Source organism: Pterocles gutturalis, unplaced genomic scaffold (assembly GCF_000699245.1).
Source record: "Pterocles gutturalis isolate BGI_N339 unplaced genomic scaffold, ASM69924v1 scaffold19130, whole genome shotgun sequence".
Lineage (NCBI taxonomy): Eukaryota > Metazoa > Chordata > Aves > Pterocliformes > Pteroclidae > Pterocles > Pterocles gutturalis.
This window is the reverse complement of record NW_010146262.1, coordinates 3,837-26,362: the sequence shown is the minus strand read 5'-3', so window position 1 is coordinate 26,362 and position 22,526 is coordinate 3,837. Positions and strand designations below refer to the sequence as shown.

At 39.8% G+C, this 22,526-nt stretch overlaps 1 protein-coding gene across 1 annotated transcript; it reads right to left on the bottom strand.

The window, feature by feature from the left end:
• Positions 1–82: 82 nt before the first annotated feature.
• Positions 83–15,469, bottom strand: B3GALNT2 (beta-1,3-N-acetylgalactosaminyltransferase 2; the record flags this gene model as incomplete). Its single annotated transcript, XM_010085683.1, has 11 exons — positions 83–616; positions 1,017–1,073; positions 1,495–1,654; positions 5,084–5,209; positions 6,057–6,240; positions 7,028–7,106; positions 7,755–7,865; positions 11,260–11,355; positions 12,645–12,838; positions 13,892–13,992; positions 15,322–15,469. Coding segments are annotated over 11 exons (1,391 nt in total), but the record flags the coding sequence as incomplete, so codon positions are not given.
• Between the last annotated feature and the right edge of the window lie 7,057 nt (positions 15,470–22,526).

Here is a 22,526-nt window from a genome sequence, read left to right as displayed (position 1 = left end):
AATGGTCTAAACATAAATCCTGACCCTTAGCTGTCCCAGCCCCTGCACTGACCACGGCACCCCCTCAGACAGCACAGCACCCGCAAGACTTATCAGATGCCCTGGTGCTGAGCACAGCTCTCCACTGGATCCTGGTAAGGCTCTATACTGAGTTAAATCAGTAGTCTTTAATTTACAAAAGACAGGCTAGTCGGTATTCTTATGTGCATTTATTAATTACAAGTAAGTTTTTGACTTTATATAAAAAGGAAATTTTTTATCTTAAACATTTTAAGTTTTGTCAGATCAACATCTATACTATAGAAAATGAATAGTATGAGTCCAGTTGTAATTATCAAAAGGGATGTGCAAATATTGTTATACTTTAGTTGAAACTCAACATTAAAAGATACCTTAATATTCCTTATTGTTCCAAGAATGAATCCAAATGTACACTTTTTCACAATCATTATATGCTACCCTGTTTTCCAAGGCAAGTCCATCATCTTTCCTCACACCTACAAGGATCTCCACACAGTTCCTTTAATCTCCAGAGCTCTTTCAGTTCCTGTGGAGAATACTGGGGTGAAGACAGCATGCCACTCTCGCATGTCTTCTCACACAACCAGAGACTATCCTGTTAGAGAGAGAGCCATTTCAATAGCTTTTTCATACAAAAAAATTACTCTTCAGCAACCTCTACTTCCAAGAATCAGGTTTTCATTGTTTCTAGCAACAAACTTTGCACACAGAGGTCACCAACTAGAGGTACATGTCCCTCTCTGATCTGGCAGACCTAGTCAGAGAACTTGTGAGGTGGGGATGGGGGGTGCTGGCAGGGGGGGTGGTTTGTGGGGTTTTTGTGGTTTTTCTTTTAAATACATTTTAACAAGTGTCTTCTGGATTTCAATCCAATGGCTGTTTCAACTTTTTTTTTTTTTTTTTTTTTTAAGAAAAGGCATTTCCTCTAATTTATGCTACTTGGACCAACAGGCATGTTCTCTTTCCATAAGATCAAAGAATTTCTTCAGACTTACTTGATATCGCTTGGGTCCTACAGCTGCCATCCAGATGCCCATACTCACATCTTCACCCTGAGACAACACATTAAAGTAAAAAATACAGATATTAGCACCAGGAAAGCACAAAGCATGACTCTGTGAACTAGAATAAGTTGCATCATGTACCAGCAGTAAAAAACGGTAACTACAAAAACCTATGTCTGACTGTTTTAGAGGTGTGAAATTAATCCTCCCAACATTCCCATGATAGCACATTGTTCTCAAAAGAAGACAGTACAAAACTCAAGATTACAGCTCCAGAGGTTCTCAGTCCCAAACACTTCTGCTCTGACCAGTTGTGAACAGACACTAAGCGTAGTGACCAAAAGCACTGCAAAAAGCCAGCATCAACCAGGGGAACGCAACACTGACACTTGAGAAATGTTCTTTCCAGCTCATCATGCTGCTCCCCAGACCAGTTTAAGATAGAAAAACTGAACCAATGCTTTAATACCTGGTATGTCTTTAATCTTTCAGAGTTGCTTGCCAGCCACTGAACAATGTCTTTGGAGATGACGTAGCCAGACCCACAAGCAAAGGCTGGATATGCAGGACTTGGGTATTCCAGCTCTTGCCATTTCCCAGTTCGATCAACTGCCCAATTTAGTCTGAAACTGAAGACCATATTAGACATGAGATGTTTACACACAGCCAGCCCTCTGTGAAACCTATGAACACTGCTAACAACTGAAGTAACACTGATAATAAACTATTAAGAGGAGGAAGTAGAAGGTGATCCTAATTACATTTCCTAGCCTTGTTACTCTAGGGCACACATCTAATCCAACACAACAGCTGAAAGTGTAACTGTTCTTTGGTCTCTGTCTTGGGTAATAAGAGAAATTTCTCAGAACAGAAAAAGACGCAACACTCACAGTCCAGTCTTCAGCATGTCTGCACCTGCTCTTTTGATCCAGGTAAGCACAAGTGTCCTTAAGTATGTCTTGTTACGGGCACATCTCAGTCCACCCCCCTTTGGTTAATCAACATGACACAAAGGCAGTGCCTCTGCCAGGCAGTTAACTAGAATGTTACACAATGCCTTTTCCTGATAAAACTAGTAGGTGCTTAAAAACGAGGAAGAAAGGCAAAGGACTGGTTTTTTATATACCTTCTCTAAGCTGTTTTCCAAATGAAATTAAACAAAGCAGATGTTCAACAAAGGCTGCCATCACTGAATTACAAAACCTTCCCAGCAGTTGTCTTCACTAGGGAAGACTGTACTTGCTACTAGAGGCGTGCAGAAAGCCAGCAGTGCTCTGTCGGCACAGTCTCTGCACTGACTGCCACCCCCAGGCAGTGTGGCAGAGCCAGCTGGGACACGCTGCCTCACCGTGCAGCACTACAGCCCCCGTGAGACTGCTGTGTCAGGCAGCGAGGAGTGCCCTGCTTTTCCTGGTCAGGAACAGGCTGGTACTGTGCTCCTCTTACCTAACTAGTACTCCATGCACTCACCGCTAAGTGACGTAACTGTGTCACTGCACCAGGTTCTCCCCTGTTTGCAAACAGGTTCAAGCACTGCTCAATTCAGTCATTAGCACAAGCAGCTAAGAGCCGTAGTGAGCTCCTAAGAGTTGTCGCCTCAGACAGCAGCCCCATAAGAGGGGAATTGCAGTAGAGTGGCAGACCTGTTATCAGGCTCTACACATTCACAGCTGAAGCTGACATGTTAAAGCACCAAGTAGATAAAAGTCACATCCGATACCTGAATTCACTTTAGACTCAGTATCTTCCTTTCTAGCGAGTCACAGCAGGAAGGGTACAACCCCCTCTAGACCCAGGGACACCTGCTTTGCTAACCACTTTATACTTCTGTAGGGCTTTCAGCACTGGTCACTACACCTCACACTTGCCTTACCTGAGGACTCTGACTATTAGAGAATTTACACTTGCAGGTGTCACCTCCTCAACTTCTCCACAGACATACAGAAAAGCACTCTCCCAGCACAACTTGTCACTTCCTTTTGTCAGCAGCCTAATAAAATTACTCGATACCTTAACACACCATTTCTGCAGCAAGACTCAGCAAAACTCATTTTTCAGTCTGCAGAAAAAAGCATTCTCGATCTTTGTAAGTTCATTCAATTGCTATTCTGAGGCAAGCCTAGAAATACGTCACTAGAACGTGAAGAGTGTTACACTCAACAGCATGTCTGACACCCCAGGAAAAGGGGAGGTTCATATTACAAACAAAACTTATCTTTGTGGAAAACTTCAAGTATCTGAAATTTCTTTTTGGCCTAATTAAGGACAAGAAAAGGTACTACTCTGAACTCTCACTGCTTCCCATAGCGTGGTAGATGAGCCAGTTTCGGTGAGCTGCCTTTCCATTTACACCACTCATGAGATTTAATCTCTCTCAGAAACACCTTAGTACATTCTGCCCCATCATAAATCTGGTCATTTGCAGACACGATCAGTGATCTGTCAGAGATGCCTCTCATGCCTGCGGGTGGCTCATCTTTTGACTGCAGTTTTCAAAGAACAGAGTAATGTTAATTTAAGATAAGCACGTTCTCTCCAAGATGAGCTGAAGAATGCAGAGTTCTCAAGACACATGCCCAGAGGAGCAGAAGGAAGGGAGACCATCAACAAAGTCACCTCGAGGGCCAAATATATTAACCTTCTGCTCAGGAAGTTAAGGTCTCCACACACCAAAACCAGCTCTCAGAGAAGCCTAACAGCATTCCATTTACATTTTCACCAGCACTCAGGTCTAAATACAAAAGATGTCACTGTGCTGAAAGGTAGAAGAGCTTGGAAGGATCTCCCAAAACCATTCAGAAGACAGTCAGTGGTTACGCACAAAGCTGAACACGTAACCAGTAAACTCTGGCCCAGGAGCAAGCCCATGTCAGGCAGCAACCCAAAGGCAGGGACACCTACTGTTGCATAGGTAGGGCGACTAGGGAGAAGGAGGGCAATCTCTTTGGTATGACATCCTCAGCTCTTACAGCCAAGAACATGCTCCTTACACCAGCTGGAATAGCAGCCCAGGCAGCTTACACATAGTGCTATTTTTCCTTTTGCAAGTTGGTTTCCATCCTGTCATCAAGGTCCTGACCTTTTACACTGCTAGAATGAACCGATCTTATCTTTGCCACATGGTAAAGGTAGTCGTAAGGCAATTTAACTGGCACCAGGCGCTCAGGGTTTTTGTACAGGCTAGAGAACACATGCCCACCTCTCAGATCTTTGAGATCATCACGAGATAGACAGCTATTCCACACACTTTGACACACACTTCCACACATCTTATTAAATCACCTTATGAGTAAGCAACAGTCAGTACTAGACTTGTGAAGCAAGACCCCTTTAGCAGCGAAGGCCAGCTTTCTTCAGTAGGCAAATGGCAAGAGGAAGACACATTGTGCCGTGGTGCTGTACAGAATGTTACAGCAGCGCAGCATTTCTGCTATATTGGATGTTATACCAGTGTAGCAATGCATTCCGTGGAGGGAAGGAAAGAGATGGGCTATTTTGACCCTGCTGGTTATTCACAAGTGTAATGCAGGCTGGGGAACTTCACTCAAGAATTCATCAATCAGATCTACCATTTCAGACAGATGCAAAATGGGTAGCAATGCCTGTCAGTCATGGGCTTCAAAATACAGTGCAGACTATAAAGGCAATTTTGTCTCTCCTGTTTACCCCATTTCCTCAAGCTCATCAGAAAAAAATCACAGTAGCTTCAATAAAAGTAACATTTACAATTCTAGTATAGACTTGCCTTTTAAGTTTACTGTACTTTTGGAATATTTTTATTTACTTAAATACCACAAGAAAGACAACACATTTTAAAGCTAGGTAAGATATTCAGCAAGTTCAACTCACTGTAAAGGTACACTCTGGAAAGCTATTGTAAAGGATTGATTTCTGTATTCTGAGATTCAAAGTTCTACACATACAAAAGTCCTGCTTTTTATAACTACCTTCCCTAGGCAAAAAAAAGGGGAACCCACATGAAAACAGGACTTAAAGCAGTCAACCATTCACTAAAGACATGGTAGCTCTTAAAAGACATGTTAAAAAAACCAACTCACTTTCCCCACCAAATGTTTGGTCTGTCCAATTTTTTCTGCATTATCCTGCTAAAAACCGCCTCCAAATCAATGTAACAGTCATCATCTGTCTTCAGCAACAAATCAAAACTCGTTGATTCAACTGTCCTGTAGACAAAAAGAAAAGTGATGAGATGATGAGCTGCAGCCCACAAACTACAGTTATGCAACACAACACTCCGCAGGGATTTTTTGGGAAGCAAGAGGAAAGGAATGTCTTTCCTACCCTTGACTTTTAAATGTTTTCCCTATTGACCAAGGCTGACTGCTTGTCCTACAGAAAGGAGATGCAGCTGCATCCTATGATGCTCTTACAACATGGATTTGTGTATGAGCAGAAGAAAACAAACTTGTAGTTTTGTTCTGCAGGACAGATGGTGGACTTACTAATTAATCCATCTTAAACAATACTGACCTCAGAAGGATACGAATCCCTGCTGCTGACAGCGGCACAGCTGTTAAAAGCCACCGGCTACATGTCAGTAGCCTACTCTTTGAGATGGACAGCTCAAGGGCAATACAACTGTAGAATATTGTAAGAAACATCTGTAGAAACAACTTGGTACTTACTCTTCCTCGGTAAAGCACCCTTCAAATATGAAAAAAGTAATCTTTAACTGTCTGAAATATCTGAGTATCTGCCACCTGTAAAATACCCAAAGAAGCTTAAGATTCTAAGGGGGTATTCCTGGGTTGATTAACAAACATTGTTTTTAAGGGGAATTTCTCTTAAGAAGAAAGGCATTTTCCTTAAGCCTTTTATTACTAAATCTTGAAAATTTGCTAACCTGTAAGAAACGATTATGAAGATCTAAGTCTTGACATTTAAACTCCCTTTTTAGAACTGAAAGCACAGTTCAGTTTTTCAGTTACATTCATAACCATGAAATTTGTTAAATAAGTGCACAAACTTGCAAGCAACTACCACTGTCAGCTACATTTCTTTTCAACTTACCATCGGTAGAAGTTCAGCAGTTTGGCTGGAACATTTCTGTAAGTGTCAATAACATCTACAAAAACAATATCATCATAGGTACTGCTTTCTTCCTTCAATAAACCATCTTCTTTTTCAAGATTTTTTATGTGACTCGTAAACCTTTCTGGGCGAGTATGGAGGCTTTTTAAAAGAGCATCACCTTCTGAAAGAAACAGCACCCATCATTAGACAACGATGCATCCCTACATACTATTTCACATGTTTCTCTTGGATTATACATGACATACTGGCAAAATTAATCTGAAGAAGGCTTCAGCTCAATGGGGTTTTGAAAATCCTACAATTAATTTGAAAATTTCTATTAAATGTTAGAAGTTGCAGAACAGCAAAGAAATATATTTTTGTATAAGGTCTGATACAGAAAGTTTAAAGTAAAAAAGTATTCTCTTTTCAGTAATAAAAGGATTCAACTTCTTAAGGTTCTTTAATACAAAGAGCTGTCTGGGACTTCACTATTATTCTTACTGGTAGAGGCTACCTGTTGTATCAATTACACCTAAGCATATATTTCTAGAACAAAAAAATAAAACCCAAAACAAACAAAAAAAACCCTGTGCTAAATGTAATCAAATTGGCATTGCTTTGATGTAGCATAGGTGAAAATTATCATATGTGAAAATTATCAGGGAAAGATTTAATTGCACATTTTTTAGCTTGGGTTTAGGTAGCAAAAACAAAGGACTGAGAAGAGGTTCTAGATAAAAATGGTATTTCTGTTAATAAAAAGACAAAGAGATGCAAGTCACTTGGAGTAGCGACAAAGGGCAAGCAAAGAAACCACATCCGGACATTGACATTAGGCATTAAAAAAATTGTTTCTACTAAAAGAAAACTTAAGGTGATCAACTTCAAAGAGACAGCATGAATTTTACCTCAGAAGTTCCTGTTTATCATAACATCAAATGTGATCCTACATTTTGCAGACTTACCTTGAACAGTGTAGATAAAACCACCTGCTATTCCCTCCACACCTTCAGTGAGTTCATGTGGCAGTGACCCTTCCCCTGCCTGTTAGAGACAGATTGATGGAGAGAAATAAATTAGTGCACCTCTCATTTTAAGGTGTGAAGTTTTCTGGCAACTGAGAATGAAATTAATTTAAAGCTCTTCTGGTTTAGGTACCTGCATAATGAAAGACGAAGACTAAAATTTTTAACTGTAAAGATTTGTGACATTTTTTAAGTTTCACCTAAAACTAGGAGTTCTGATGAAACTTTTAGAAAACTAGTTTCAGAGTTGAGAGCAAAATTTGAAGTTACTCTGGCCAAATTTCAACAGCACAGCATGTTTAAGCAAGCAGCACTTGACAGGAAAAGGGAAACACTGCCAAAAAAACAAAAAACAGTCTTAATCCCATCAACTGGGATTTCAGCACAGGATTTTTGACCCACATTTTGCCGTCTCTGATATACTGATACTACTTCACACCTGACAAAGACAATAGGTGAACTTTACTCCCTTCAAAATAGAAGTTTTGCCACTTACTAGTATAATTTTTTGCATGCCCATGTCCTTTAAGCAAGGCAAAGCAAACTTCCCTTCTGAGACAAGAGAAGCCAAACGATTTACAAAGAAACACAGGAAAGCAAAATGCTAAATACCCAAGACTTATAGGAAAAATAGAAATGTGGGGGAAGGGAAGGTGAGGTGACTCACTGTAATGATTCTGAAAACACCCCCTCCATCATTCACCACCACTTTATGAAGGTTTCTTGAAACAAGGCCCTGAAGATCCTGGCTTTCCCACACAATGGTACCTTCAAAACTCTGGTAAGAGAGCAAAACACTGTTATGCAGGTATTCAAAGACTTCAAAGGATGAAAATCAAACAGTTTGGGGTTTTTTAAATTTTAAAATAGTCAACTTCATGCAAGATATAGCCTGAACACCTAACAGTCCAAGTATCACTCATCAGACTTTCCTGAAGACCCCCTAAGAACATGCAAAGGGACAAGTGGTATGTCAGACAGATAAGAGTACTAGTAGTATTATATTTCTAAAAGTAATTTAACCCTTATGACAAGGTAGCATAGAGTAGCTGTAGGGTGATTATACTCCTGGCTGCTAGATGAGAGCATTCTGTTTTGTTTCTTCCAATTTCACACTGGTAGTGTGGACCTTGGAACAGAGAAACAACTTGCTTCAACTCTTTGTAGATGCATCTCTGTTGCTGTAGAAAGCTTGTTTACTTGTACTAACCTCTCAGCTTTTCCCCATTTTACCTTCCTTTTACTCCAGAAACCTTCTCCCAAAACTGTACAGTTACTGACACACCATAAAGTCAAGCTTAGAGTTCAGCTCAATTCTTTGCTTTCATCTAGAAGTAGATCTTAACATCTGCAACGGTCTTGGTATTTAATGACAGCTGCGTATTTCAGCAGTCTCCCATCTATTATTTAAAATGCCAGCTTTATAATCTAATAACAGAGCTAGTCAGTGTTTATTCAAGCCCGACTTGCATGCTTAATACCTTCCTCTTGTTTGTTTAATTACCTGTCAGTTATCTAAACAAATGGACCACAACTAAGATTTTTTTAGCGACAGGACCCCTGAACACCCTGCACAGTAAAACCCACATGCTCAATTTCTCTATTTGCAGTGGCTGCCATCTCCTATTCCAATGTTTTTTTTGCGGTAGGGACTGGACTTCAATCTCATTTCTGTGCCGTGTTTACAGACACAACCTTTGGTAAGTCGTTTAGTGAGCCTGACAGTCCTTTCACTTCTCAGCAACCAGAAACATTAAAATTCTCACCACTGACTATTACTGATACCGACTTCACATATGTACCAAGAGTCTTAATCAGTTATTACCAGCAAACCTCAGTGCAAAGTATCCTGAAGATGCAAACTATCATTATTTTCCAGGTTGAGAGATTTGTAAGCAAATTTTCTAATGACTTTAGCCTTCGACTGTTCTTACTCTAAGCCGCTTAATGAAAGCTGAGGACTGAAAATGCTTAAAGCAGAACATTAGTGGCACACCTGAGACTACATCATCTGTTTTTCCCCATTTAAATTCCAGCCTTGTTGCTGCCAGAGTGCAGTGGCATTTACAGTGAATACCGAACAGGTGTACTGACATAATGCAGCCTTGCAAACTCCTTTCCTAATGTTAAGCAGTGCTGTGCTTTTTATTTCTCCGACTTCTCCCCATTAGTAATACAGAATATGCATAGTACGGAGTCCCATTTTCATGCAAGTGGCCCACGGCTTTTTGACAAAATAACTGCATTGCTAAGACAGCTCTAAGAGCCCCTGGGTGAGTTTTAGTTATCTGCTAGTGGTTCTGCTCTTCTGTGCTTTCAGTCATTCCAAAGCTGAATGATCGATTCCGTCTTTGACAATCTGGCCTGCCAGATGCTTATTCTAATGCTGCATTTCCCCCTCTTTCTCTGAGACGAGCAGAAAGAGCAGCACTTCAGCTGGAAGATGAATGAAGCTCTTCAGCAGTCTGTACAATCCATTACTTCTTGAAGGTGGAAAGGCAGAGAATAGATATTGTCTCAGAAACCATCTTGTGACAATTAAACAGTTCACTAAATTTACTGCTCTCAAACAAGTAGACAGGAACACGTGGGCGTTGTCTCCTCTGAATCATCTTGTATGGTTCAGCATCCCAAGTATCACAGGAAACTACATGCTGTGCATAAGCCCTATCAATCTACATTAGAAACATCATGTTATCCTGTAAGCACTCAGCGTGTGACACGTATCAGATTAAGGAAGCCCACACAAGGAAATAGCTGAATACTAATATCCCCTTTCTAAATGAAATACTTCCATCTCCCTCTCAGGAAAAATACAATCATTTACAGCAAAATTACAACTGCCTAGAATTTTTATATCTCAGAACAAAGTCTTACAGGGAAAAGGCTTACATATTATACTACTTACATGTTATACTGGGTAACCAATCCTCTCTTTAAAAAAGTAAAAAACCCTGAATCATTTTGATATCAAATTAGATTGCCAAAACACATGCACAAAATACTGCAAGAGGTTGGGTTCACCCGAAAGGTCTCCTGTCAGCATAACGAACTTACATAGAATTCAGTAAAAACTGTTTAAGATGATAAACCAATTAATCAGCTGCGGATTCCCTTAAAAATAGCAGGTTTCCAAATGCATTCATTCTTATAGAGCCAAGGGAATAAATCAGGGATTAAACTGGCCCCAAAAGTCTTCTCCTCCCCCTTCAGTCTTCTCCTGCCCCATTCTTTCATAAAACAATTTATTGCATAACAAAACAACTCAGACCCAGAGACAACTCACAGAAATAGCAGCAAGGAACCGGGTATACAGGAGAGTACGTAAATGAAGGGAAACAGCCTAAAATGGCAGCTGACATATCTAGTGGGAGATCACTGGTCCACCAGGAACAACTCCTTGTACCTGGGAGGGTCTGCTGAACTAGAATTCTCATTCTGAGTCAACTTGTATTCACTGAACCTCCACTGTAACAATACCAGGTTTTTTCCTATATTCTGTTCCTTCTGTGTTTAATCACCTTCCTTCCTAAGCAGCCACAAGCAGGTTCTATATCCCTACACCAAAATGCTACTCTTCAACTGCATACCCAATCCCAAAGAGGATTAAAAAAAAAAAAAATACTTTAGACCCTGTCCCATTAGCTTAGCTAATGGTATCTCAGGACAAGCAAGAATGCTAACACTCATCACTGTCCAAAAAGCAGTCTTCTCCAAAGTTTCCGAGGGGCACCCATTAAAATAAAAAAAAAAAAAAGCCAGAAAAATGCTTCTGTCGTGGGATGTTGACAGGTTTTAAAACGCGAAATGTCAAGTCTAATGTGCACCACATACTCCATCTAGTATATTACAGATACACCCTATTAAAGATCTTGAAGTTCTAATTCTTTTTTCTTTGCATGGTTCAATGAACAAAAAAATTCCTCACTAGTGCTGCCAGAAAAGGAAAATCAAAATTTCAGTAGCCCTGAGTAAAAGCTTCTCGATTACAACTATTCAACTAATACTGTCATTGCAAATGAAAAAGAAATCCAGGATTTCAGCATATCCTCTCAACTAACATTGTAGAGGTTTTCACTTGTCCTTTTCTGCCTCAAGCAAAGGACAGGTTTATCAGTCAGTCTCTCCAGCTGACTTAAAAGAACTGCAGGCAATTTTGATACTGCACATACCTCTGGCAAAATGAACTGTTCTACTGGCTTGTACCACAATCTGTTCACTTGCACTCCACAGCTTGGTGGACTAAAGCGAGCACTGAAGAGAGCTTCCTGTGAACAACAGAAAAAAAACCCCCACACATTAAAAGTTCTGTGAGATTGTGATAATCTCAGTTAGTTACAATGGAAAGAGGCTTATCAATTCTATAAAACTTACCGAAATTTTTATTCTCACAACAGTCTCAGACTCCACAGAACTCAAGTGTTGGAGTGATACGATAGCAACAAACAACAACGGAATGAGTGCAAGATGAACTAGAACCCAACCAGCTGAGAACAGACAGATTCAGACTCATCTCCCATTTTACAGACTTTTTATCTTCTGTTTAAATAGCTGACTACTATTAATTGCAACAGAGAATGCTCACCCCTAAAACATAATTGCTACTGTATTACATAGGCCACCAAACGGCTCTTAGATAATAACAAATGACACAAAAGATGCCGCATTGCCAAATTCCCAGTCTTCAGAAAACAGTCTCCAGCACTCCTATTATACTAATTTTTCTTCTTCACTGGAAGTAAAAAGCTAATGCAGATAAAGTTATACTTTTTCTTTTGCTACTATAAACCCAATTCTCTGGAAGTTCACCATAAAATACATACTTTGATATATTTTCTGTACTTAATTATTAGCTTAATTTTAAAATTCTTTCTACTGCAGCACAGCCAGAAAACTTGAAATTGGCCCATGGAGTTATTGGTAGAGATAAATGCAACATATCAAATGAAACAAGCATGCTGAATTATTTTTTCCCTCCAAGTTAGCTCTAAGTTATTCTATCAAATCCATAACAGCTGGGGAGATGGAGGGAATTATCACTGAGGTTTGATTATTCCCTGTAAATAATACCTGTAAATAATACCAGTTTCTAGAAACCTCAAAATGTCTTGCCAGAAGACAGACAAGAAAAAAATTACAGCTGTCCTGCATCTTTCTGCTTGAAGACACCAAATGTTTCTTTCTGCACATGTGTTTTAAATATATTCAACAGTTTATTTTTTTATTCCTTGATACCTATCAACACTTTAGGACCTCAAATGCAACCAAAATTGTGTCTTGGAATTAGATATAAGTGCTCTTCCAAAAGGGCATTTAAATTAACTCGTAGCACTTTGTGAATTTCATCTTTTCCTCATCCAGAATATATGTGTGTATATGTATCTGTGAAACAAGAATTTATAACGCAAGAGAAGAAAAATATAATTAATATACTTGTCAGTTAAGTACTTCTCTTCTAAATCACCAACACAGCATGTCACCTTTTGTAAGAATTTAATCCACAATAAAAAGACAACATGCTTTAGTCCACTTTTAAAAAATAACTACAATACTCTACCTCATGTTCTGCCTGGTACAGTTTTACAGTGATGTTCCTCTGGAATCCCACCCCATCAGCCTCATAAAATACCCCAAGACTGGTAATGACAATGGGGTAAAGTACACGAAAGTTCACACTGACAATTCTGTCTTCAGATAGCACAGAAGGTATGTCCTCAGGGAGACTGAATGCTTCAATTTCCTGATTCAAAACTGTATGAAAAAGAAAGGACAGAGGTAATGTGAGAAGACTTCATAGTTCTTGAACTGAACACACACAAAGCACACTGGATACACGCAAAGCATTGTGATTAGCTAGTGCACAAGGATAATCAAATGCTGGAGGAGAAGAAAATACAACTGGCTGCACACCGCAGCAAGGAGAAACTCAGAGTGACACAGCAACTGCAAGTCAATATCCACAGGGAAAAGACTAGAAACATCATAAATCCACAGAGTGAAAAGTGCTATTTGACTGCATGAATATCTGTATATTAGCATATTAAAATAATTATTCATGTATAAAAATAGTATACACCTCCACTTAATTCAGCTGCCTGCTTTTTGGCATTATCACCTCCCTAAGCCCTGAGGTACCGTTTATTCTTGGGAGATTGGCTAAGCAGTAGATGTTGCCATTCAAAGAGAAAGTAACAGAAGTTTCATTTTTTGGTGAATCATAGCTTAAGTGCCAAGCAGTCCTTAGTTAACTTGCAATTAAAGAGCAAAAATTTAATATTTAAAAAAAAAAAAGATGACAGGAAGAACTTACAATGTTAGCTAGGAATTTTTGTATGGCAGCATTTCATGTTTTTCCCATGGTACGCTTCTTAATTGCTCTCTCTCTAGAGCTGAATCTGAAAAACCTATCAGCCAGACTTGCTCAGAATTAACTACGTCACCAGAGAAGTCCATCTGACACTCAAGACTGTCACCTTACTACTGTATTCCTATATGACACCAAGACCGGGTCATTCTGTCTCTCTCCAACTTCATTTTACACAGGGATTGAGTAAAAGTGTACATTATACAGGAGACACTGTCCCCTGACACAAGGAAAATGCAAATCAATTAGAAATCAATGGTCTCGCCTTCACACCCCAAAGATCTCTCCCTTTCATGCCTGCACAAGTATGTAAGACAGCAAGTTCTAGGCAGCATTTATTTTCAAGACTGGCTGTCTCAGTCAAGCACTGCAGACTACTCTCAGAAAATATGGTTAGCTCTAGTTCAGATCACAGAATTTTTAAAAGTTAACTTCTATACCTGGGTTACTGATGTTCAGAAGTTTGCAGGAGTAGGGATCTTCTCTGTCCTCCACTGGCACAGCACACCCATGAGCACCTATTATAAACTTCACAAGGACACTAAAATAATTTGGTTTTATTAACATCAGTTCTCTTCCCTCCTCCCTCCGTCTTCAATAAACTTATTTCATCACAGTGGTCTGTCTTTCACAGGATTAAGATTTCGAACCCCTTAAAAGTCAGCAATAAGAGTCTGTATGTAGAACAAGCACATGAATCCCCCTCATAGGGGCTCAATTCCAAACCCACATTAGCATTTTACATTTCGTAATGAGGACAGAGGAAGATTGACAACTAGGAATGGGATTCAAGACAGCCAGCACGCTAAACAGAAAAAGACCTAAGGCAAAACTGAAGGATCCTGAAGACCTCCCTTTCCCTGCCTGGCTTTGGTACTTAATCCAAGACTGTTTAAATATCCTGCATTCAAAAGGAAATAAAAAATAATACTAGGAAAAAAAGACACATTGCATCAGAGGAGGAACAAGGACTCCGGACTATCCATTACAATGAAATGTCTCAGTTTTGGGTTGTAGCAAAACACGAGGTTGCTCTTTCCAGCCCCTATCACATTTGTGCCACAGTCAGGAGATAACAAGCAGAACAAAAAGCAAGAAGATCCACCTTAGCCTAGTCTTCCACCTGGCAGCTAAATATCCTCCTGGAATATAAGCAGGTGACACCTTCAGATGACTGAAGTAGCTATGCTTCACTCCAAACTGCATGCTGACACCACCTGGTGAACAGTAAATGGCTTTCAAAGCAAGGCAGGTACCAAGATGGGAGGCCTATCAAGACAACAGTGCTTTCAGGAACAAACTGCAGCAGAACTTTCTCAGCAAGAACAGAGCTGTCTGTACACTGTCAGGTCTATGCAAGCAATCAGGAAGGGTTCTGCTGGTCACTCACACTGCAGCAGTTTGGTGGACCTGGTTCAGTAGGAAATAAATCTGAACTTTACAGTTGAGGCTGCTGTAAGAGTTTTTTATGGTTCTTTCACCAAATATGATCCTGCGTGCTTTCAAGTATCCTGGATTACTAAGAATTGTAAATTGCATACCATGTAAAGCATACATTGCAACAGAGAAAAGGGAAAGTCTTATATGTCACTAATGAACAGCAGCAACTAAACACAAAACCAGCCGTGAACAATAATTACATTTTATTCCTCTCATAAAAAATAAGTTACAGCCCAAAACAAGAAGTATCCTTACATATTACTATGGAGATCAAAAAAAAAAAAAAAATCAGAGTGCAAGATGCTCACAGATAAAGAAAAAAAAAGGAAATACTTTCAAAAAAAGAGGATTAAGATATTTAAGCATTATAGTCATTACAGTCTTTCCAACCCTGTGACAAAGCCCCAAATTACAAAACACTAAAGATTACCGTTGGCTCAGTGCAGGATGTTGTTTCAGGTGCTTGAACCAAGTGTTCCTTATAACACTGCGCAGTTCATGATTGTGTCGAGCTGACAAAACACCTACAATAACATCATAATGTTTCAGCTTCCACTGAGGAAAGAAGGCCAGTGGACCTAGAAATATAAAGTGACAAAGATTTATTACATGCACATATTATCACAAGTTGCAAGCAATAATTAGAATGCATCTCAAAAGCAAGAGTACTGGGAACCTGAAACACTAAAAACAAGAAACAGAATTACTATTGCATTTCTGTTCAAAATCAGGGAAACATTTTCAACATGCCAAAACCTTCACTAGCAATCTAGGCAAACTTTACTGCAATGACCTAAGCAAGCCACTGCAGGTAAACGAAACTAAGAAAACAAGTCTCACAAAGCAGGCAAGAACATAAGCCTTGGTTTTGACTGACAGCATCCTCCATTCCTTAAATATTTTCCTACCTGTATTATGAGCAAACTGCCCCCTGAGAACACGCTCTTGCTGGGCTTCTCTTTCCTGTCAGCTATCAGAAACCTTGTGGGCAAGACACAAGGTCCTACTGTTCCCTCTGCAAAACTCTTAAGACAGTCTGGGTTCTGCTTGCCCATTGATACCTCCTCCAGCATGATTTATCCTAAAGCCTGGGGGCTTGTCATCACTGGTACCAGGTCTTCACTATTAGAATTCACCATTATTCTACTTAGAAAAAAACCACTGCCTATCAGATTCAGAAATGTGCCCATTTCCCCCTTTCTTTTTAAAACTGCTGGACCACCTTTCTGCCTCACCATTTCAACCTAGTATGTCAAGGCCTATAATTTCTAACCTTTTGAAGTTGAACATCACTCTGCCTTCACACAGGGTATTACATCCTCTACACAGAACAGGAACGTTCTGGCTTTACTCATACCTGGATGTCACCACCAATACTTGTAATCCATGATTTATCTTGTGCTGTTTTAATTTAAAGATCATAAAAGCTGGACTTGATTTCAAGCAAGATTATTACCAGATGACCTAAGAAGCTCTGACTTAGAACCTGCAGTCAGGTAAGCAGTTATAACGAATTTGCTTAGTTTAATTTATCAGACATTCTAGAGTTAAGAGAGATTTATATTCATTTTAGCAAAGGATTTCTTTCATCTATTTTTTTTCTTTAATTTATCAGACATTCTAGAGTTAAGAGCGATTTATATTCATTTTAGCAAAGGACTTTTTTCCTCTCATCTATTTTTTTTTTATTAGGCTGCAGATAAAGAAAACAAGGGTAAACGTGAAGACCCTCTAAACCACTGCATACAAAGGCTGCAGATAAAGAAAACAAGGGTAAACATGAAGAAGGCACAGACAAGATTTTTTAAAATATCATTCTAAAGAGATCAAAAATACCGCCAAATCTGTATGGTGTACTCTCACTAGAAAGAGTTGAATTAGAATCCAGAGTCTACCTTCTGTACCAGCATCCCCTTTCTCCACTTTGAAAGTGAGAACATAGATGGGTCTTGTTACAGCTGCTCACTAACCCAGACCTCACAGCACCCGCCACAACAACCGCTGTGCCAAATCACACCACACATCCATCTAGCCTTAAACACCATCTTCAGTGCGCAACATGCAGGGGAGAGGCCTTGGCCTTGCTCTGTTCTATTCTGTGCTGAAACAACATCAACAGATTTCAGAACTTTTTTTTTTTTTTTTTGCTTTAGGGTCTACTGATAATGGCTTGCACCTGACTCCCTGCTCCCAAAGCCAAATAAAGCAGTGCTCTGCAATTGATTCACAGAACAGTATAAGAACAGGAAACCTAGAGTGATGTTTCCATGGGAAAACCTTTCCGAGTCTATTTCCCATTCAATATCTTAGTTCTAAGAATGCAAACACTGAGTTTCTAGGAAAAAAGGTTAAGTTCCACAGTTATTTAAATGAATCTGTACTGACAACAGCTCCAAGCTTATCAATAACTTAAGCTGAACATTAACTTACTAAGAGAAAGTTATGTCAACGTATGCTCAGAATGACTTAAAAAATCCAAACAGCAAGCCGCTACTCGCTTTCCTCATTTTTTTCACTGAGGTCAACCATACACCGAATTGGTGGCAAGGCTCAGGAATATGGCTTGTTTGCTAGCAGAGCAACAAAGCTACTGCCCTATATAACATCTGAAGAAACTTGTAAATCAAACGCATTGCTCAAACCAAATGCAATTTCAGTTTTCCTTTATGCTGGGAAATACCAACGATCCAGAGGCTCTGTGTGTCTTCAGTGGTCATTACATAGCCAAGATCTGCCAGATCTCCAGGACAGAGGTACACAAGACAACCACACATTTATAAGACTACAACACTATAGCAAATTCCTCTGTAGTCTCATAATTCCTTCTCACACCACCCTTTTCTTTACTTGTTCTTCTTCCAATCTTTGATTATTCTTTAAACAGCCTCTGCAGCCTTAACCATAAGCCTTCCGATATAAATCTCACAGGGGGACTAACATGTTTGTAGACTGCACGAGGTATTGTTCACACAGATTTGGTTTTTAAGATATCATTTTTAATGAGAAGCAGAATCATCTCATTAAATCAAAATTAAAGAAAAATAAAGCTAAGAGCAGAAGTCTGTGGGGTGACTTGACTCAGAATAGCATAAGTTGGCTTAAATCAATGAAAAGAAAACAACCTAAAAATAAGATACTCAAATCAAATATACATACATTTAATTAGTTTATATTTTAAAATGAGTGAAGCATTTCCTTATGAACCATTCACGTGGGAACAACGTTAATGTAACAGATGCTTCACAATTAATATCCTACTGCTTTTAGAACAGACGGCTCGTTCTTGTTTGAGGTCACTTTCAAGCTTAGTAGGGTAACATTACAGCGGTCTATATTCAGAAGATTGTCTTCTCTGTTCTGAGGGATATGTCATTTTACTTTTAAAACCATTGAAAACGGAAAAAAAAAAAACAGAAGTCTTACTTTCACAGAAACCTAATAAATAAACTCTCTACTTGTCAGCAAAGGTTTCTACTTCCTATGGAAAGTTAACAACAACATTTGGTAAACTTTCATGAAGAATGATTCACATGTCTCTCTCTGAACTAGCACTACTTAAAAAATGGGACATATACTGAGAGGCACAGGGAAAAAAAAGACTAAGGCTATTCATTTATAAAGATAATTCAGGTATGTGCATATATAGGCTCTGATGCAGCATAATTTAAGATAAAATATTGCTGACCTCTAGGCTAATAATAACCATTTAAACAAGTAATCAACACCTGCTGTTGGGGACCAACCTTATTTATCTTGCGTTCTATTTGTGTTAATTCTTAGGCCAAAATTTTCAGTTGGTAATAGGCTTAAAAATACATACTATATCGCTCTTACCTCGAACCGGTTGTGCAAGGTAAGTTAGCCTAAGTTTTCCAATTACAAAGACAAAAAACTCCTGTAAATTTTGTGGTTTGTAAAGCAAAAAAAAAAAAAAAAAAAAGTGCGCTCCATATCACATTCTACAATAAACCCTAAAACTGTTCCTAACTGAATGGATAAAGAAAGAGAGGAAGCCTTTCCAATTCAAAGGTCACACCATCACTGGTTGCCTTGCTTTTGAGTTCTTACTGTCTTAAAGCAGCACTTCAGTTACATCATGCACCCCAAGACTTCTCAGGGGAAGGTAAGTAGCCAAACTTGCAATACCTACCCTACACTCTTTAAGCATCAGGAACTAAATTGCTTTCACTTTGCTGTTTTGCTTGAGGCTATTAACCCACAGCAAAAGCTACAGAAACATGAAAGGAAGCAGCCCGTCTCTCAGCTGCTGAGATCTATTTAATTCTGTGCAGCAACTGTAAGGAGTACTTCTGTCAGCTCTAAGGCTACTGAACTCCAGTCTGCCACAGTCTTGTCTCGCATGGTTAATAACAAGCTCCTAGTGAAGCTTTCTTGGGCTGTGACACTCATAAGGACAGGCTCCCACACAATTCTCTGATGTCTGACCATACATGTATTTCTATTAGTACAGTTTTGCCCCTCAGTATGAGCTGCAGTAAGCTTTCACAGGATTCTCGGTCACCAATTTTCATAAAACTTGGTAGAAACGTTGGTCTCTGGGACCACCACCTGTCTATCAAGCTTGACTGAGAACTACCAACAGATCAAAGTTAGGGAGACACAGGATAAGGTAAACAAGTGCATATATAGAACACAAAGCTGTGCCCTTATAAGAGAAGGCTAAAGATGCAGAAGTGTGTTTCCTGCTCAGTTGGCCATGGAAAGAGGTCCCTGCTGACAAGCAGTCTGCTGGCCCTAGTCAGATTTTAACCGCCTCAGCAGCAGTCAACAGCTCTTGAAGTTTTTCAAAATCCCAAGCTATGAAGATTAACATGCATCTCTTCTTCCTGTGAGACTGATTCTCAAGTAAAATGTCAAGTTAAGCTGTTAATGATATTTACTGTCATTATAAGGCGATGAAAAGATTGAGAGATCATTTAGCTTGATTTTGTCAACAAACAAGATAAATATGATCTTGCTGCACATATCTCTACTGATGAGTTCCCTACTGATTACCAAATTTGCCAGTCATTTTCAGTCCAGTTTGACACAGTGCGCAGTCCTCAAAGTGAATAAATTCCCATGTTTCATGGAACTGGACTGCACAGAGAAAAGACTCATTGTTAGTGCCTGCACTGAGAAGCAGCAGTGTAGGCTTACCTGCACTATCAGGCACCAGAGAACCTCCACTGCAGACTGCTAGAATAAGTGAGCTCCACAGGAGGCTGGGCTGTGTGTCTTCTGCTACCCATGCAGCTACCTTTTTTTTTAAAAAAAAAAACAAACAAAAACACAACAACATAAAATCAATGAATGGAACTAAGCAGTCCAGGTAGAAGTTATTTAGAATACTCTCAAACTAATCCAGTTTGTAAGATACTCCTACAAAAAAAACCAAACCCTCACACATTCCAGGCTGTTATCTCCGCCTATTCTTGCAACTTTGCAACCATATTCCTGTTTTTAATGCCTTTTTCTTCTGTGCTGCTTTGTGAAAGATGCAAACAAACATGAAAGAAGGAATTAACTGAATATAAAGAAGGTTTGTATTCACAGAGTGCTGACACATGCAGAAAAAGAACAAACCAAAGAGCAAAAGCAGCTCTTTCCCCCTCTCTAATCTTCTTCACTTAAAGTAATCTGCTACAGCTCATCTGCATTACAGGTTTCTCTGCAAGCAGAGCTACATGACCCCCCTGCAGTACCTATTTTATACCAGCGCTAAAAAACACCAAGATGTGCACCCCTGGTTTCTGCAGGAGCACAGTACTCCTCAAGACAGACAAGCCTTTAGACAAACTTTTAAACAAGCTCTACAGATTCAAAGAGGAAAACCTCTATAGGCAGAGTTATCTTTTTCTTTTTTACAACAACAGCATTCCCTTAAAGAAATAGAACAGCAGTGTCCTTTTGAGTTGCAAAGTGACCGTAGTAATACTGGTGGGGTGACGGTGCTCTAAGCACCATTAACCATACAGCACTTGCACACCTCTAGACAAATCTGGGAACAATGGTCAAAGTATCAGAAGCGTAGACAAAAAGGGAATAAAGTAAATCCTTTTTGCAACACGGAAAATTATTCCCCTCCCCCCCCTTTTTTTTGAGGGGAGGAGGGTTGGCAGGAAGCACAGCACCTCTATCCTTTGAAAAGTAGTTACCAATCCCTGATGTCCTGGAACAAAAGCCTGCTCCCAGGGAAGGCTACTTGTGCCTTTCTGGCTGTTCTACTCAGTGGGCAATTTAGAAGACAACTGATGAAGAGCTTCCTTCAGCTACAACCCTTTCTCTCCAACTCTGGCAGAACTAGTAGCCTTTGCCCCCTGCTCCAATGCCAAAGCACAAAAATGCAACTTCAGCACTGCTCGTTAGTAGTTTCCAAGGTCTGAGGCATCAGTGCACAGAATAACTGCAAACTCTAAAAAACATCCTAAATCAGTTGGAATATACTCTCAGCTCTGTTGTGGATTCTTTGTCAATTACCTCATGCCCATCAAAGGTGAGGGGATTGTTTTTGTTGGGGATAGCCCATCCCTGGAAAACAATGTTATAGTAAGATCTCATAGATGAAGGCTGGGGAACAACTGGCATTTCAGGCACAACTGCACAGCTATTGCCAATGCCAAACCTGACCTGTTCATGGAAGGTTTTCATTTCCAAGGCCACCACATAGTCACTGAAGTCTGTTACTAATGAAGTTTGAAGATTATGTAGGATGTTTTAGCTAATCTCAGGTAATCTGGTCGTCAAGGAGACTGCAGGAAGAACTGAAACAAGAAGGTGTATCCTGAAGAGCAGAATGTCCTAAACAAACATGCACTTTGTTAAGTTTACCACTAACTGAAGGACTTTCTGTCAAACAAGCAGGAACTGCCTAAGGGAGAACTTCGAAGTGATCAAACAATAGTGTGAGCAACCCACCTGCGGAGGACTGATAAAACCTGCCAAGAAAGCACAAAACTAGGGGAAGGTAATTCTGGCAGGGGGAGATCACGACCACTGACTCACAGACCACCTGCCCCAATAGTACCCCAGACCCAAAAGAAGATGAGAGTGAGCATGCCCAGTAATTTGCAAGCTAGGTGAGAAGACCTTAGCCAATCCCTGTGTAGAACAGTAATGCATATGTATTAGAAGAAGGAATATATTACTATTTTGTGTATAAGTAGCCCATGATTTGTAACCAGGGTATGCTAGCTTTGTGGATTACCACCTAGCGTCCACCTCTGTGCAGAAATGCAATAAAATGGTATCTCAACTCTGCGTGTGGATTAACTTGTTGCACACCAGATGACAGACCCCAATTTTGAGACAAGATACAGCCTACTGGTTTTTACACACCTAAAAAAAGATGAAATAACTTTGTGAGCAAGCATACTACTCCCTGACAGGCTTAACAGATTTCAGACAACATCTTTTCTTAAAATAGTATCACATTTTGGCAGAATTCCTCCTTAAAGGGCACGGCATCGCTCATAACCTCAGAGGTTGTTTCTACATTCTGTTATTTCACTACTGAAAAGCCAAAAGTACGTCAAGCTCTCCCTCCTTCTCTCTCACCTGTCATGGACACAAGCTAGTCCATGGGGGGACAGCCCTAATTCACCAAGGCGGATGACTAAACCCCAGCCTAACCAA